The 19,328-nt window shown below is 46.1% G+C and overlaps 1 protein-coding gene across 1 annotated transcript in view; it reads left to right on the top strand.

Moving 5' to 3' along the window:
- Window positions 1–552: 552 nt before the first annotated feature.
- Window positions 553–19,328, top strand: part of EFS (embryonal Fyn-associated substrate) — a 76,465-nt gene continuing 57,689 nt past the window's right edge. Inside the window, exon 1 of the mRNA XM_069238186.1 lies at window positions 553–1,731. Coding sequence (XP_069094287.1) covers window positions 1,726–1,731 — 6 coding nt within the window. The 5' untranslated portion in view covers window positions 553–1,725. The remainder of the gene's footprint in view (window positions 1,732–19,328) is intronic.

The raw sequence follows: 19,328 nt of genomic DNA on the forward strand, positions 1-19,328 counted from the left end.
ACTACTCAGAGCTTGCTTCCATGCCAGGTGGCACCTTGTGTTCTACGTAGGCTTTTATTCAGTAACTGAACCTTAAATAACACCCTCTCCGATTTTACCACTCACACACAGTACCATGAAATTGGCAATTTTTACCAAACAGGCACATTCATACAGACATGCAGTGCACCCCGCTTCCCTGTCCAATAAAAGGTCATACAAACACAGTTTTCGCTATTACAGACAGTGCACTCTCTAGCACAGTTACTGCACCCTGCCCTGAGCGTAACGCACTGTTCATCGTCCCATGTGTGACATACGCACAGCACTCGTTATTGCCTACTCCTGCCTGACACAGTAAAATAACTACTAAATGGACCCATCCAATTGAATCATTGCAATGTCATCGTGAAAGATTTCTTTTAAATAACCCAACGAGGCTTACAGCCGTAGCCTTTTGGAACCATGGGTTTTATGTGAAAAGAACAACTACAAGTCCCAGAATGCAAAGTGCCGTTGGGAACAAAACCAGACCTGGCTGTGGGTGCAATTTAATGACGGGGGGGGGGGGGGAGGCACGTGACAGCTTCGTTGCCATCAACGTATCCACCATGGCACTCTCACTGCAACCTGGCACTCTCCCAGCAACCTTGTTTGCACACTGCACTTGTCTGACGCAGTCACTGTATCCTGGCCACGTGTCCGACTTTACTATACCCTGCACTATTCCTTACTTTCTCCTTCCAAAACATTAACTTCCACCTTCGCCGACTAGTGTGGCGCCCGAGGACGCTAGGACCCTGGTCACAGGTAGGAGAGATGGAAAGGAGGAGGAGGAGGAGGGCAGCGGGGAAAAGAGGAGGAGGAATGGGGGGAGGAAAGCTGGGACGCTGCTGCTGAAATTGAACACCAGGCCTCCTCAGCAAATGCAATTTCTCTCTCTGCGCGGTCCGCTCCGCCGCTGCCTCCCCTCCCCCACGCCCTGGCTCCCTTTCTCTCCCCTCCTCACTCCTGTCCCAGCTCAGCTGAAATCAAAGCTCCGTGGCCTGCTGGTGGGGAGCCCCTGGTTGCCCGTTCCTGAGCGGGGGGATCCCTGGCCGGCGCAGCCGGAAGTCGCCCGACACCGGATCCAGGCCGCAGGAGCCCCGCTTCCCCCCAGGACGTCGCCTGGCCTGGGGCCCCCGGACCAGCCCGGATACACCCCGCCTTCCACCCGTTTCAAGGACTCGCGGCTCCTGCACAGGGTGGCAGTAAGGGTGCCTTCTTGAGAGGCACCCCTTTGTCTTCCACCCTGTTTCCAGACACAAAGTTCGGCTGCGGATTTTTCTGCATTTTCGTAAAGCTGTTTCGCCCTCCAATAGAAGGAAACGAGCAGCGAGTGAAGGGAGAGGCATTGTTCAGGCGATCGGAGGGGCCACGGACCTGAAGTTGGGGTTTTCAGAGTAGCATCTAGACGGTCTTGTGCGTGGGACTGCCTGGAGACCGCGCGATCAGAGCGACCCAAAACCCTGGTGGAGGGGAGGGGTTGTGAGCGGCGCTGGAGTGGTGGTTTACTGTACAGTGACTGAAGGAGCGTGCGTCCCTTGGTATTTGGAGCCGTGAGTCACCCCGATACTGTGTGCCACCTTCAACCAACAGTGGTTAGAGGATGGGGCCAGCGGCCGTGCCCACCTCTCTCGCAGAAGATGAGCGTTGATGACTCCCCATACAGTTTGAACCCGCGCCCCCTGCTTACGTCCCGGGGCCATGACGGTAAGTGCATTGTCATCATTTTTTGAAAATACTTTGTATTTTTTCCTTGTTCTATTCACGAAAGCAGCAGGGTGGGGCATATGTGACCAATCTGGACATTTGTTTACTCAATATACACTTCTTTGCGAGGAAGGAGGGTTTCCTGGAGGTGGAAAGTTATTTTAAATTCAGTTGACTTGCACTTACTGTAAACTCACTTGTACCCACGTACTTGCCTCCAGGGCTTGTGACTGCGTTGTGTAACAACCAGAGAGGCATTGTTTGCCAGCTTGCTTTCTTTTCTTTCTCTCTAAAGGTTCTAAACAAAACCCATGCCCAGTTTTGTAAGCCCGCTTCTCAGTGCATACTGGGAACTGTAGCCCTCTGTCAGCCAGTGGAATCTCTTCACACACAACACTGCTGCCTTTTGGCTAGGTGTGCGCTATATAAATACCATGTACACAAACACTGAAGAACTGCTGGAAACGTTTTATTCAATTATGTACAAAGTTGATATATATGTGCATAAATAGCATCGTGCTCCTGGATGAAGACGTATCGGTGTTGCCATCTTACGTCTCGTTCCGAAGACGCCTTGTTTCAGGTGTTGAATGTTTCTTTGCACAAATCATTTTTATCAGCTTGTTAACCTTTTCTGGTGCATTGGAAGCACTCTGTAAGTGCTAGACTGCATTAATTGATCAAATGGACTCCCTGGACTTCCAGCAAGGTGGTAACGCTATGTGAAACCAGAACTGTACACAGGCGGGACACTTACACATTGCAGGGGGCAGTGAATTGTGTACCTAGACACCGTGCCCCTTCACAGACTTGTAGACCCTATCAAGGGTAACACTGAAACCTATTCCTCGGCCATAGCTATCAATGGACCCTTCTTATTAACAATGTAAAATAGTCGGAAAAGGAATTATCAGGCTAGTACTCAAAAGGTCTGGAAGTCCAATTTTTGTGAGGGTTTAAACTGGTGTAGTTGTATACCCATTGTGCATCATCAAGAAGACGTGTGTAGGGTGGGAGATCAACCATTGCACTGGGTAAGGATATAACACACAGGCATGCACTTGAAGAAACGGCTGAAAACCTTGACTAGACGCTCAGGAAAGCCCTGCTTAGAGGAGATAAACACCAGGTCTGTGTATACAGAACAGGAGTCCCATCGTGCATTGTGGCATAGGGAAAGTCGGGCTCATGAATACCCGCACCTGGCTGCCACATAGCAGCCGCCAGTGATTGGCCACTTCTTACCACCCCCCCATGCCCCCTTTCACTAGCTTCATCTCTCCAGTTATGTCTTAATGTGCGCCCCGTGACACCCACCCTGTCGGGCCCTTAGCCAAGTACTTTTGACCTCTGGTTCACTAATGGTATGTATCTGAGTTCTCGACTCCTCTTAGCTGCGCTTGTTGCCTGCTGCACCGTGGACAGAATACACTTCTAGCCCTCGCTCATGCACCTAACAAGTACACATTGCCTCTCTTCCAAAATGTTGCCACACACGTGCATCCAGCCTATATAAAGCTTTTCAAACCCAGATCAGCCGCACTTCACCTTCTGAGCACACCCAGCAAAGTGCCACGCTCTGAGGAAACGTCTGGCTGTGGCACACATTACCTACAAGAAGCCCACACTCCCAAGCTGGTTGCATCCATGCTGCCTCCCTTTGCTACTCTAAGAGAGCCTATACACGTTTTCAGTCACGGGCTTCTGCCACGCTGTGCCTCCACCTTACTACTGTACAGCTGAATCACATCCCCTGTGGTTAGCCAAGAAACAAGCTCCACTCTTCTAGGCCACACCATTAACCCCTTTCTCAGCCATGCCCACACCTGCATGCTTCTGAGAACCTTCAGGCCGTGAGACCAGTGGCAGTAATGTGCTGTACAGGTGACCATGCACTGGGTCAAGGAGATGTACACCAAGCTCTCCATCATGAATTCAGATGAGAATGTGAAAGAGAGCCAATGCAGAGGCAGAAGAAATCCCATCATGCATTGGATCTGGAAAAAATCTAACCCTGCCTGCGGGAGAGGACTTATGAACTATACCACAGACCACTGGCAAGGAACTCCTATCACTTACTAACTGGGGTGATGAGGTACAGATGGGAAAACTCCTATCCTGCATTTGGGCAAGGAGCTAACATCCAGGCCAGTTAGTTTGTAAATTATACCAGTAGCGGACTTAAATATTAAAACTGTTTATGTGCTCGAAAACCCCATCATGCGGTAGCGTGTTGAAATAAAACAAGATCACATCTTGGTTGGAAAAAAAATGTACTGGGCGAGGAATAGACCAGCCCTGCATCTTCTCTGGGGGAAAAAAAAAGGGTTATCCTCCTGGACAACAGGGCAGGTAGGGCAAAAATCAGGTCTGTTTATAGGCAGAGAAATATCACACTATGGGACCTTCAGCAAAAAAGCTGACTTTCTTCTGGGTAATGAAACGGTGGAATTTAGACGGGTACCTGTTTTTTGTTATGCTTCTGTGGGGCTATATGTAGGCGGTCCACAGTGGCCTTGACAGAAGATTTGTTCCATAGGAGATCATATTTCTGTAAAATGACCAGTCTCCAAGCCCTAACTCTGCATCTGTGCCAAAATCATTGACCCATGGAACTCACTCAATCTCGATTTCGGAATAAACATGTGTCCCTACATTATGTGTTGATTGGTTGTAAATCCTTTGTTATTGTTGGTGACTGATCACAGGGATATAGCTGCCACCATCATTCCCACAATTTGCCATCCCCATTAAATTAACTGTATATTGTTCCAAAATTGGTACATGATCATATTCTTTACAGTTTCTTTTCTGCCGTCCAAAGGCTTTGATGACCAACCTTGAATCTTTTACTTATCTATTTTTAAAGGTGGTAATTCAGCTTAATCGCCGATTTACCTTTGACGGTTGACTCATTTGGAAAGAGTACCTGGGTTCTGCCCTAGCTAAAAACGTCTTCAGAAGATTCTGCGGTTTTTACGCTTTAAACTGTAAGTTGTAAGACATGGTCACTCGGAGTGACATATGCTAGATTTGATTTTGGTCAGGACTATACACAGCTTTGTATTTTGCACATCACGCATAGCTGATAGAATCATTCTGCAGTTCCATTTGCTTTGGCCAGTATTTTACCACCAATGGAAACAACTGTTGCTCTCATTTGTTGTCTTGCTTTAGTGCTTGGATCTTGGGAATCCTACTAAAGTTTGTCTCAATTAAATTAACTTCGTCTTACCTTTACATCCAACAAAACCTATGTGCTTGGTTTTTTTCTTTCTTTCAATTGCGGCTCAACTAAACTTCTATAATTTCCAGGTTCAGAAAGAAACTTGCTACAGGTTTAATTGCCTTCAAGTTGGGTCCCGTTAGCGAATGTTTAGTTCTGCTCTCAGTGTTTGCCATGCTTGGTTTTTGGAACAGCTACTTAATCACTTGGTGGATTTGCACCACTGGATCTTGACACGGTTGTCAAGCCTTCTTTGGATGCTACTGACAGTCTCCTTCTGAAACCATTTCCATCTTGTCCTACTGTGCCAAACTGCTGCCCATGGTGCCTTGATCCAGCTATCTGAAAAGGTCGGTATAGTCTTAACATAGGATGATGCAAGACCAGAGGCGCGCCAAAGTAAATGTCTTCGTTTTATAGACAGTGAATTATCTTTCCATGGTTCACTACCAGGAAGTTATAGGCAGCAGTGGCAGTTGAAATCGTGCAGTTCTTTTTGCTGTGCTCACTAGCAGTCACACCCCACCCCACGGCAGTTTGTCCCACTGGCTTGTGACGCGTTCGTATCTTGGATTTGTCGCTTGGTGATGCATTATACTTTTGAAACCTTTACGCAGTTTTACCTGATTATGCCTGCATTTCTGTTAACTGTGCACTCTCCTTTAATGTTTTGCCCACTTAAGTCGATCAATGATTTATGGACGGTTGCCTGTCATAGCCTTGTGAACGAGTGTAAAGAGGCTGTCCTTCGACCCAATGGAAACCGGTGGCAGGCAGGTGCTGCCTGGACATTTGAACCCTTCTGTAGCCGCCTGTCTGTCTCCAGTCTCTCCTTCTCCCCACGCCGCACCCATGGTGCCTCTTGAAGGGTGGGCCCACAGGCACTCTAGCCCATAGCGCGTTTGGTGTTCTTGCCCATTGGTCACCACAAACGGGTCCAGCGTGTCCGGCTCTTGCAGTCCCAGAGAGTCTGGTCGTCCCTGCACTGCCTAGTAGAACGGGCGGAAGCCATCTTCCCTCTGCTCTGCACTCCGTACACTCGCTCCCAGTGGCGCAGCGACTGCGTCAACACTTACGCTATTGGTCGCCAGGTTGTCTGAACTAGAGACCCTCACTTTCTTCTTAATAACTAGAACGTCTGCAGTCCAGCGACGGCCTCTTCTGCTGTCGCATCCTCTTATGCTCACTCTCCTTCACTTGCTGCACACGTCCTCCAACTATGCATTATGGTAGGCGCAGCTCACTTTGCTTACGTTTCAGTTATTGTGCAGCAAAATAGATGTCCTACACTGGAATCTCCTGGCAGTTGTATTTTTCTGGATTTTGCCGCTCCTCAGAGAGGATTAGCCCTTCTATTTGGTAGTGCTTATCTGGGACATAGCGATAGTAAATGGCGCGTGCCATCGGCTGACACAAACTATATACGAGGATTTCTTGCACAACAGGACGCCTTCCAAAACAACTCGCAGGGTGCGGTTCGCACTCGTTCTCTGACAAGGATGCCAGACTAGTCCTCAGCGCCTGTTATAATTTCTGGTTAGCCCACTTTCACTTAGTAGAATGTGTGCCAGGCCCTGCCTGAAAGGGAATCGTATTCTGTACTTAAACACTTCTTTGAACGCCTGGAAGGGAATACACTTACCCTTCACTGAAATTCGGTGATACGTATAACTTACATCTCAGTATTGAATTGGAAACGTTTATTCTACTCCAGAAACAGAACCAAGTACTGCCTCCAACAGGAAACTGGTTGCTTCTTCCGTGTACAGGTTCACTTCTCTTGTGTAGCACGATATACATTTTGTATAATCCATGTCACCCTATGGTGATATGTATTCATTACCTGATCCCTCAACGGGACAGACATATAAGGTATGAAAGAACCTGTGGAACCGTGCTAGCTGCTGAATAGCAGACACAGGCTATCCCAGCCCACTTAAATACCCACCACTACTAACCAGGCATTCTTATATGACAAAAGGACGACCATCTTCCAGTGCATTTTGACATCTCCTCCGTTGGTATGACAGCTTTGTTGTTTGGTCAGTGACGAATCCGAGAGATTGCAAACTGGTTGCTCTTAAGAAAATGCCCAATGTCTTCCAGAACCTGGTGTGGTGCAAACGAGTCTTCAGTGAACTTCAGAAGCTTTGCTCCTTCAGTCATGAGAATGGGAGTGAGGTTCTCCCTTCCTGCGGCAAAACACACTTTGACCACGTCTGAAATGAATGAATAGATCATCCAGTTGTAGTAATATTGTTTTCAGCTTCTTAGTTGCTGGTAGTTCACAAGATTCTTACGCTTCGTGATGAAGATTTAAAGTGCGTATTTTGTAAAACAATCTGGTTTAAGGATAGGGATGCTAAAGATTCGAATCTGGCACATATTCCTGTGGCACAGGTGCAAGAACATCCTTTGTGTGGTAAGTTTTTTTTATTTTCTGAAAATGGCTGTTTTACTCTTATTATGATGGACTTCTAGTCGGTGAGCGAGTCCTCTTTTGTCTTTGCTTTAATTGCTTCTGTCTGCCAACCTCCTGTTTTCTGCACTCTGATAATGGATTCTAACTTTGCTTGAGAGTCCAAGTTTGTAGGTTCCTTAATTAAATACTACTAGCCCCTTAGCTACAGGGATACAAAGTAACCCTACCTAGACTCTTCCCTCCTCCATCATTTCTTTATCCTATTCAATCAAACTAACAGACTTGCATGTTCACCGCTCAAATTAACTACTTATATTTCCCTATACTAATCCACCACTAATCCTTTGGGTTCTGGAGTAGCATGCTACTGGCAGAAAAGTGCTTCTGCGCCTCGGAGGTAGTAAGCGCTATATAAATACAATTCCAAATATAAAGCAGAACTGTAACACAACCTCACTGGGCAGATATTTGACCCTCCTCACCCCACTCACTATTCATCAACAACTGTTAACTCTTGAGGCTCCAGTACACATCCTGTCACAGTCAGCGTAAGAAATGGGAAACAGGACATGGAGGACAAACTACCAGCACAGTAAAGTGACTTGCAGAGCAAATCGGAGCTGCCAGCATAACACAAATTATAAAATGTGTGACTCTCTCTCACTTCCTCATCCATGACACCCCTGAGTGTGCTGTGTCTCACATAACTGCACTGTGGTGGGCCTCTCGCAGGATGTGGAATGGCTCAATACATTAGTGTAGATAAGACCACACACTTCCAACCACATCCCTGTGCAGTGTAGCATGATACCATGTGGACAATGGCTTCAGCTTCCCACCTAAGGTAGTACGTGTTGTACCAATACCATAATAAAATACTGTTTATTGGGGTTTTTTAACCTTTTTTGATTTGTACTACACCCAGGATCGGTGCACATTCATCACTGCTTCGTTGGACAGTTTGGCCGCCTTTTGATCACTATGTTTTATTGTAAATGTTTACCTTTCTTACCCTTACAAGGTCCAATTTGCCATTTTTCCTTTGTTTGAATACCTAGGACATTTACCATGTTGTAACGTCTTCGTGACAATTTCCATGTAAAGATTAATTGGGTTTCGAGCACTGCCTGAGTGAATATTGTTTTGTTTCTTGAAGTTCCAAGTGGTGGGCTGTGGGCAGACTAAAATGGAGAGTCCACTTCAGTGGCACAGTATTGAATCATACGCACAAGATGCGATGATTCAGGAATCTGGAACAGATCGAAGGGATCTACTTGGGAGAAGATTGAGTTGTGTTTCTTTATTATGGCTCCATATTTGGTGAAACTTTACCTAACAATTGCTTTAGAGGCCGGTGCACATTTATCCAGTACTTGTGCGTCATATTTATTGCAAACCCTAATAGAATTGCAATTTGAGGAGCTGGAAATGTACGTGTAGAGAAATGGCCTTTTTGCATTCTCTAAAAAAACAAAGCATTTTCGGAGGGTACAATTAGCGCCCCAGTACTGTTGGATTTTCCAGGTGTCCGTTTTAATGCTCCTATCATTTTGTGGTAATTATGGGATATGAGCATTATTATTCAGTGTTACAACTGTATTGTCCGCAGTTCAGAAATAACAGCATGTTAACGCGTGCACGAGGAGCCGGAAGTGTGCAGCTCTTACTTTTCGAGCTCCACCTCATGGTACAGAAAGGCAGTTTGTTTCCCCAGAGGAAATGACCTTGCAACGTGTACTCTGACCCCTCTCCTGCCAGGAATCGGGCTGGAGGAACTATTCGCAACTTAAGCGTCTCTGTGTTTAGGTTTCCGGTCAAGGGTGCCCCCGCCCTCATGCTGCGTGAGTGGATGTGCTTAAGGGGGTTGTCACCTGTCCTTGAAACCTCACCAGCCCTGTTTTTCCGGCTGTGTCCCTAAAATAGTTTTCGGGTGGTGACCTTCTGCGGTTGGTGTACGTGCCTGTGAACAGCACAGCAGTGTTTCGTGGCAGGGTCAGGTCCTGATATTTACAGTTCCTTGCGCTCCAGGAAGTTCCCTGTACATGTGCGCAGCCTTATGCGGAATTTATACACAAGTATCTAACTCCGTGTAATCTCCTTGACTCGAACACGTGCTTAGGAACAGCATCGAGGCTGAGATCGGGCCAAGCCTCACCGACTGGTTAACAATAAATTTTTTAGTGCATTTATTTCGATTTTCCGCATAGAGTGGGCATTGTCACACAGGATGTTGTACCCTTGCGGCTGACGGGTGTGAAGAGGGTTAGCGTGTCCGCATCAGGAAATAAAGCTCACACGAGAAATATAAGATAGATTCACAACATTCTAAATGAGATCTTTTTTGGAAAATCGAGCGAGAGATTTTAGAGTTACACTATTTACAATGTGGATTGCAGTCAGTGGAGTAAAAGAGAGCTCAAGTGCTGATCCCGAGGTGGCCGATTTTCAACAACGCTTCTGGCTCTCTGACGCGGAAAGAGTTAACATTGTATTTCCCCAGAAATGGGTCTGGTGGGTCCTAAAACTCCCGGAAACTAAAGGATTATGCCAAGGAAATGTTTTCTGGACGAAGTGAATTAAATGAATTGGGTAAGGAGGGTACCGGGATATGTGGCCCTACACCCGTCTGTCCAAAACATGCCCCCATGTTAAAGAATGTTTTTTTTTTTCCTCCAAACGACCTCCTTTGCATTAATTTCCTCAGACCAGTGAGACTCTTGGTCTCTGACTCTTTATTCATATAGATACAACGTCCAAATAGTCTTGTATTTGCAAAATCCTTTATTTATGTGCAAAATCCATTATTTATATTTTAATCCAAAGTACACAACCAATACATGTAACTGTGAAAACCCCCTTTCAAGCCTTTCAGTTAAAATGTCCCTCATTTGTGTAGTTTCTTAGAGGCGTTCCATATAGTCTAATATTGACCATAGGGAGTTCCTCGAGAAGATGAAGACGCAATTGCGTGGAGTTGCTGATACCTATAATGGGGCAGCTGACAGCACAAGTATGGAACGTTTCTAGTTAGGAAACTGCACAAATTGGGGCATTTAAACTGCTCCTTCTGAAATCCTTGAAAAAGAGATTTCCCCGAAATCCGTGTTGGCTGTGTACTTGGGGTTAAAAGTCACATAAAAGATTTTGTAAGCGATACGAGAAGACTTTTTGGACATTGTGTCTATAGGAATAAAGAGTTATAAGAGGGAAAAATGAATTTCGGAGGTCTAATAGACCTGATGTAGAGGACAACCACCTTCAAGGTAAAGGCCCGCCATTTACCCAAGAGCCCTTTTACTATCTTGATGGACTGCACCACTCCATAGCCGCAGTGAAACCCTCCTGGATTCCCCGACTATTGATTTCTCATTGCATCCTTTCCATCTATCTGACAATAAAGATACTGAACCTGGGCTTCTCAAAATACACTGAAATAATCCTAATTTTTCCCTAAACTGAAGCCCATCTTCAGCAGACACAGAAAAGAAGTGCATTCTAGGTAGATAAACAATGTAGTTAGAAGTAAGCGCCCTCACCTTCCAGAGTCAATTTTAGGCTAGTACATTTATCCCGATGAGTGTTGGTGCTACCACAACCCGCGCGAAGGCTGTTTTCAAACCTAAGGTTCTATGAAACTGAAGGAAAAGCACCGGATCTCGTAGGAATAATTAGAAATCATCACTGAAATTGCTAAAATGAGCCTCCAGCCTAGTATATCTTAAGAGCAGGATCAATTCTGCCTGAAACGCTCCACATAGGTCCCTCCTGTACTTCCTGAAATCGGTGCAGTGGCCTAAAGTTTCCCCAAACTCTTCGTTTGTACCAGTTGGAAGTACTGAAACAAACACCCATAAACTGTCAGGAATAGATAGTGTAGGACTGAGATGCATTTTGGGTAGAATGAAGATCCTCGCCGGTTTGTTCTTTGCTCCTGCGGCTGGCAGGAGCGTTTCAAGAGCTGGGGAAGCCAGGGCCAAGGGACTGCGCTCCCAAGGCCTGCACAGCGCCCGCCCCAGCCCAAGGGAACAAACCGTCTCTCTAATTATTCAGGCGCTAACCTGACGTGCGCTTAAGTATTCCAGTGGTGCTGGGTCTGGCCTGTGGCTTTCTCTTCTTGCGCCTCTCCCACCCCACCAGGCATGCGGCCAGAAGTATGTACTTGAAGATCATTGGCCTATTATCTGTCTTCAGACAAGAACGCCCCAGTCGAAATATTTAAGGGCCTTGTTGAGTGAAGTCTTTCACAAAGAGCACATTGTGGTGAAGCCCTGGGCTATGAGTCCCCCATGAAGGGAGTATGTTGGACAGTGCCTCCGCGCGGGCCAACTTTACTCCAGCATTCCATGAAGGGCCCCAGAATGTTCTAGAAAGCTCTAGGAACTGCCCTGTACTGTTCTATAAAGCCCTCAAACAAGCTTTACCGACTTCATTCATATTGGCGCTGCATTATGTTCCAGTCTTGGGCTTTCCTAGGACAAATGTGTGTTTTCAAATGTGTTAGGAAAATTACTTCAATGGAAGAGAATGAGAATCCACAGCCGATCAGTTTACTAAACCAAAGCCCACCGCTGGATCTGTGGTCCTGAGAGGGATGTCTGCTTCGGAAACGAGGCAGTATTGAGAAGGCAATGGTTTTGTATTAATTAGCAGTGGCTGGAAACAGCAGGCCCGAAAATGTGCCTCAATGATGAATATAGATGGCAAAACCTCATGACCACTCAAAAACACCACATCACGGGGCTTTCATATCCGCATCAGCTAGCTGCAGAAGACGAAGAGCGGGTGACACCCTGCGCTGCTGCTGTGCGCCATGGATATTGTGGAGTGCGTGGTCTGTGTGTAAAGGAGGCAGCTGGGGGAAGAGGCCGAGTTAAGATAAGCTGCTCCTGGTGGCTTGTCGGAACCCTTGTATGTGCTGAATAAAAAAAAAAACCTAGATGAAAATCAGACACCTCTGCTTCTTTCTCATGTGCTCCTCAGAGGCACCATCTGACCCTTCTCAGCGGAGGAAAACCTTTTCTAAAAGTAGCAGACTTCAGAGCTGCTGTCCAAGAGCTGCTTATGTTTGCTTGCACCCCTTAACCCCAATAGTAGGCACACACTCTCCTCCCTGCGCCCCCTCCCCTACACCCTGCATTTTTCCCGCCTCAGATTTGAGTACTTTCCCAACCTCCCTTTTCTTCCCCACTTGGTGACGCTCTCTGGCCTTGTAGACTCCTCTGTGCCCACCCTCGCAGCCCTCTGGTGCAGGGCACCATTTCTCCTTTATAGCTAGCTACACGTCCATACAGGCATGCATGTTTTTGGTATATTTAAAATCTCAAAAGTCGCTAGCAGGCGGGGAGTAGATACCACCACAGCCGGCTGCGGTGCCTGTAGCCAACAGATTTATTAAACTACACCAAAGTAGGAGGCCTTTACGTTGGTCACACTCAGAACTCGTACAGAACAGGCAGCAGCAATGTAACTTTCTTTCTTATACACAGCCGATACAGCATGGTCGGAAGGAGCATCAGCTTCCGTTCACACAGGGACACGAGGCACTGGGGAGAAGGCGTTAACACGCACAGGAGAGGGCAGCTCAGGCAGCCATGCTGGGTGAGGACGCGCTGGGCCGTACAGGCTGTGAATAGCCCGCCATGGGAACGGTGAATAGAGGAGGCAGCAGAACAGTCATTGTAATGAGCACAACACCACTCGAAAACAAGCACTGGTAGACCCAATAGGTCTCACCTATGCGAGAAGTATTGGCTTTGGCAGTGTGTTTTAGCCATGCTATACACTAGTGTGGATGCTGTTCAGCATGCCTAAAAGTGACATGGAGTAGGGTACATTGGGGTAGAGTGGAATGGTGTAGATTTGGGGTACAGTGGAGTGGGTTAGAGTGGAGTATATAGGTATAGAGAGAAATGGGGTTGATTGCAGTGGGGTAGATTTGGGTAGGTTGGAGTGAGGTAGATTGGAATGGAGTTCAGATTGATTGGAGTGGGGTAGATTGGAGTTTAGTAAGGTAGATTAGAGGTTAGTAGGGTGGAGTGGGGGAGATTGGAGTGAAATTTGGAATACTGGTGTGAGGTAGATTGGAGTGCTGTGGGGTAGACTGCATGGTGTGGTAGCGCACTAACATTACAAACAACACATGTTCGATAGAAATGACCATAATATTTGCACAGACCTACAGTTTGACTGCACACAAACGATAATATGTGAAAATGCCATTTCCACCACACTTAAGAATTACAAAAAAGTACTTCATTAGTACTATCCTAAACTCAAGATGGACAGCCCAAAACAAAGGCAGCAAATAGAAAGCAAGCAACTGAGAGTTACAAACCATAACACCAATTGTAAGCAATGGTAGAATGCATTCCCAGGGAAGCTTTTAAAATGCCCACAAGAAGTTGTTAGCAAACCATACAGCTGCACTGTCTGGTAGACTTTGACCTAAAGGGTCTAGTTTGGCAATTTATAGCCTGAGTTTTTTGGTTGGTTAAGTAACCATGCCAATCTAGAATGTAACTAGAGGCCTAGATCTGGCCATGGTAACGTGAGGTCCAGAGTCTGTTATCTAACCTGGAGAGGTTGCGCCAAGGATGCCCTCATAGAAGCACCGTCCATATCCTACTTCAGTCATATAAAGCAATGGTGGCAGCGTGCAGAGTTTAGTCCGAGTAGAGTGTGGTGTAGTGCCTTACTGGGCATCGCAGATGAGATCACAGCCCTCTAACTGTACCCTCCTTGAACTGTGTGGTATTTTGTGCTGCTGTGAGCTTAAAGTACTCTCTATTTACCTAAATGTTAGTACAGGGATGGACACTAAAATGATTGTGTCTGTTGGTTGACTGAGTTCTTGCTGTCCACACTGCCTGCCTGAGAGGCTCCCTGAAAAGCCTTAAACTGCTCGCTACCCATGAGCAGAAACTGTGTGTCTGGCCCATTTTTCAGACGTCGTGGGCAAACGCCCCCTCAAATCATGTTGTGTGAAAAAAACACACACACACTGTGTGAAATCTCCCCCCAACAGCCTATATAGCAGGGTGAATGCCAGAGAGGAAGAATTGCATTAAAGCAGATGATCATAGAAAGTGGAAGGGGCAAGGTACAACAAAAGACCAGATGCAAGGCCTAAACCCTGCTATACTGGAAAAGTATGCGTCAGAAGCTGCTAGGCACCATCCCTTGCTGCTTCAGGAAAGAACCCGAGACCCCGGCGTTCAGTCAGTACCGGCGTTCAGTCAGTATCTCATTGCAGCCGAGACCCCGGTGTTCACTACCTTTCCTTTCTGCTGCTCCCTCCTTCATCGCCCACCACGCCCCTCCCTTCCCCTGTACCAGTGAATCCCTCTTTAATTGTACAGACCTCTTGCTTTGTAATTAGGTTTGTCCTATAGAACTCTGCACACATACAGATTGAGGGTAAATATTTGGGGCCAGTACCATTCTGGTAGCGATTTCTGACAAGGCATTACTTTATTAAGCTTGGAAAGGATGGAGGCGACGGGCCTTTGTAAGGACACCCTCCTCTCTGGGAATAGGGAATTGTTCACCCCCCTTCAGTAGTGATGATCTCTAAAATTGCTGCCTGTTGTAGCAGTTGGATGCCTCCTGTTCCTGGTCCGTCAGTGCTGTGGTTGGCACACTTCTCAAATAAACATGCTGGCCATTTGTGCATGTTGTGAGTTTCTAGAAGGGAAAAGAACTGATGCTGAATAACATTTTGTGTATCATTTTCTGTAATACTTTTATCACTTAAATTTTGCGTCTGTTTTTATAACACTTAGGTCTATATTAACATTATTTTGGTGTGTTTTGATATCGTATTTGTGGCTTTCAGTTTATATTTAAACCTGGAAAAATGCCACAATTTTGAGATTATCATGATGTTTATTTTTTTAACCCGCCGTGACGAGAAAATACTGTCTAGGCTGACAACATACTGGTCAGGTGGCAACCATGCCACGTGGCCATCCAGTATTTCCTTTAACCTAGAACTGGCCGCAGTCGGCATGAATGTGCAGCGTGAGGAGAGTAACGGTCAGTGTAAGATGCGGATATCTTTATGCAGTCTAAGGAAGACTTCCACTTGGCTGTCTTGCCGTTAGCTGTGCCTTGCAGTGCAGTCTGACCTCTGAGCTGGAGAACTCTTTCAGACCGGAGTCTGTGTTCTGGTAGTTGGAGTTGGGTATTTGTTGGGGTGCATGTGGCTTTCATAATGGAACGTGTGAGGTGGGCGTGGTTAAAAGCCCACATAGAAACCAACACGTTGGCAAAGCAGCGCTGGCGCGCTGCTGTCTCAACCTGAAAACATATGGTTATGTTGCTGCACTACGTGTGCCCCTCCCCTCCTGCCTTCCAACCCCCTGTCCCTCGGCGACCCATTTCTTGGGGGTAGGTTCACAGCTATATGTAATGCACCGCACACCTTAAAACAGGTTTTCACTATGACTCACATTTTCTGTCGAGACTGAGTCATGAAGGGGGCAGGGCAGCCAGTGTATTTTGAAGGTGACCCCAGTGAGATCTATGAGTGCTGCTGGTTGTAATGGGGGCGAGGAGTCCAGTGAGGCTGAGGCCCCTCAAACGAATGGGGATTTGAGAGGTGTGTTATGTCCTTATACGCAAATACAGCATTTTCTTGCATAATTATTGCCTTTTATATTCGATCATTACCTATTTGTAATGTAAACCTCCATGCTGCTGAATTCCGAGAATCTCTCGACTTTCATCAGCCCCCTTGGCTCCAGCATCACAACCCCACTCTACAGGTGCCCCTTTCTGTCTAGTCCGACACGCTTCTTGGGCCTCCTTGTAAATATATACACTCCCCCACCCTCCTGGCATTCATAAGTTGTGTACTTTTCACCTACACAGCCCTCCTTTGCTTTATAGTTCGGTTCTGGCTCTAGAAGGCTTAATTCATTCATTCATTCATTCATAGACAAAGAATAGAAAATACAGTACAGAAAAAGCTGGTACCTGTTTACTATTAAATTCACCATTATTTAGTAATTACAGCACCAGACCACTGATCAGAAGTACTGTGCGTAGCATCATAGACGGTACATAGGAGAAGTTGGGTTACATAATTTACATATAAAATTAATTTAACAGATTAGATGTTTTGAAATAGTCCCATGTCTCCAGGTATTAGCTAGGACAACATGAAGGACAAGGATATTGACTAAGAATATAAGACCGCGCAGGACATAGTCTATACGTGCACACGGTGGCCCAGGTGCTTCCACTTAGTGTCTCTTTTAGTTGTATGTCCCTTCTGTGCAGTTTGAAGTCCAGCAGTGTGAGGCTGACGCCTGTATGACGTTTGGTGAGGCATTCCAGTGGAATGGCCCTAGTGGGTAAAAGGCTGGAAGGTTTGGAGACGCACACCATCAGGCGAAACAGCGTACAAACCACAACATTATAAATAGAGGGAAAAGGCTGCTTTAATAGAACATGTCTGGAACAATTAACCTTGGCATTTTTGCCTTATAAAACTATAACTCCTCACTAATACATAAAATTCCTAAAAAGCCCACCCACACCCTCTACAAAACTTGACCCGACTAATCCAGTACCCATCTGTCCAACCTTCTATAGTTCCCCATGCCTTTTCCTCCCTTTTGTTCCTTGTACAAACTCCCTGACCTCTCATCTTTGTGCATCCATACTCTTCCCCCCCCCTACCCCAACGCATGTCTGTAAAGACCCCGCCACCCAGGAAAACCCGCCAGGTGTCTTCATGCAACACCCGGAAATGTCTTACACTAATCCTGATCCCATAAATTCTCTCCAAGCAATTCCGAGATCTTCATTCGCAGCTCTATTAAATAATGCTCATTACCTAAAAAAAGATAAATGCACCCCATCCTGCCTAAAAAGGTCTGCATCCCCATGAACAATCTCTCCATGTTGCAAAATTGAAAAACCCTCAACCTGACAAAAGCTACGCATTTCCCTGTTCACCTTCCTCCGCTGCTTTTCTGTACCCTTAAATTAATTTGCTCCCCTCCAAACTCGCCTAGGAACCAACTCTGTCCAAACAATGTGTCCCAGCCCATTTTTCCTTGATCCTCAATAAATCCATCTTCATCACTTCCAAAAGCCCGATTCCCCCGATAGAGCCACTAAATCATTTTCACCCAAATGAAGCACTAATAAATCTGGACAAACCCCTTGAGCTAATCTTTTGGAAAGAAAATATAATAATTTCCCCACCTCCTACCACTTTTACCCATCCAATAGATCTTAATCCTGGCCCCATCCAAAGCCAATTGCCTTCCAAAATGTTGTGACGAAGCCTGCTTCTCGGCCCAACGCACAAAGTAATGCCCCACTATGCAGACTGAACAAACTGCTCTGTTCGGTTAAGCCACACAACCTGTAAAGGCAGAAAACAGAACAGTTACCTATACAAATAAACTGACATCCGTGCAAAATTATCAACAAACCTCAGAACTGGGTTGTTCTAACATAGCTCTTAAAACACTGGGACTTCCAAAGCCATAATTTCCATGTCTGACTGCCCGAGTTGTTGGGCTTCTGTAGCTGCCCCAATCCTAAAGTAATGAGTACCATAAAATTGTGGATCCATCCCCAATTTGTATTATAGCCATTTTCAAAACTGCAGGCAACTGATATGACTTCAAACTGGTGGCGTCTTGATGAATAAATACAAACCTAGAACCCTCTGGCAAAAGACTGGCAAACGACCACCAACAATACACAGAACCCTCAGGACAACCTGCAAGAATCCTCCTACAGAGTTCTCCCGCCATGGGATCATAACCCCAAAAATACTTGCCGTAAAAAGAAATGCCTGACAACTTATCAGATATGCTTGCTGCCGACAAACCCAAATCGATCTGCTGCATGATAAAACGAACTGCATCCTCCCGCCTTTCCTCACAAGCCAAAACACACCCAATCTTTTTACTGCCCCTGATTTAATGAAATCAGACCAAGCCTGTTCATAACTTTTTCGTGTAGACGGAGCTATAGACTGCTGAATCAGCTCCAACATCTTTAAATTCCCAACCCCCATAATGCTCCAGGGACTGCTGTCCTCTGTGCATCTGCTCCTGGTACAAGCCCACGGAATCTCCGCCACTGCAAACAAGATAGTCATCGGCAATATCATTATTGATGCCTGGAACATACTTGGCCTTGAAAATTATATTAAATTTCAAACAGCTCAATAAAAACAACCTCAAGAGGCATAGCACTTTCTCATCTTTTGCTTTCCATGAATTAACAAAATTCCCAACTGTCTGATTATCAACATAAAAACCACATTTTTGTTGGCTAAAGCGTGACCCCACATTGACAATGCCACAACTAACGGAATAAAATCCAAAAATGCAATACTGTGCCGGGCCGCCTTCCGCGCCTCCGGCCAACTCTCCGCAGCCCAATGTCCATCCCAAACAAGCCAAAACCAAGCGCAACTGAAGCATCCAAAAAAACGTGTACTTGCCAACACCAGTCCTCATCCTCCACCAACATAGTCACACCATTGAAGTAATGTAGAAACGAAATCCACATCCTCAAATCAGCACGAACACTGGCCCGAAGCCGGATATGATGATGTGGCAAAACCGCACCACTAATGGCGAAGCCCAACCTCCTAAAAAAAAAAAAAAAAAAGAAAAACAACTTCCATCTCTTACACCTTACAAGCAAAATTTAAATGCCCAAGTTACTTTTGGACCTGCCTCCACTCCAACGTAGGTCTCTGAACAGCTTCTTCCAACAACTCAATCAATAACTGAACCTTAGCACTAGGTAACCGTACCTCCATTTTCAGGGAATCCAACTCTATTCCTAAAAAATTCAAACATGTCTTGAGCCCTTCAGTTTTTTCCGGAGCTAAGGGAACGCCCATGTCAAGCATATCCCTTTGAAATTCCGACAACGCTGGCATACAATCACCTGACCCAGCTGCTCCCATCA

The sequence above is a fragment of the Pleurodeles waltl genome, chromosome 6 (assembly GCF_031143425.1).
Source record: "Pleurodeles waltl isolate 20211129_DDA chromosome 6, aPleWal1.hap1.20221129, whole genome shotgun sequence".
Lineage (NCBI taxonomy): Eukaryota > Metazoa > Chordata > Amphibia > Caudata > Salamandridae > Pleurodeles > Pleurodeles waltl.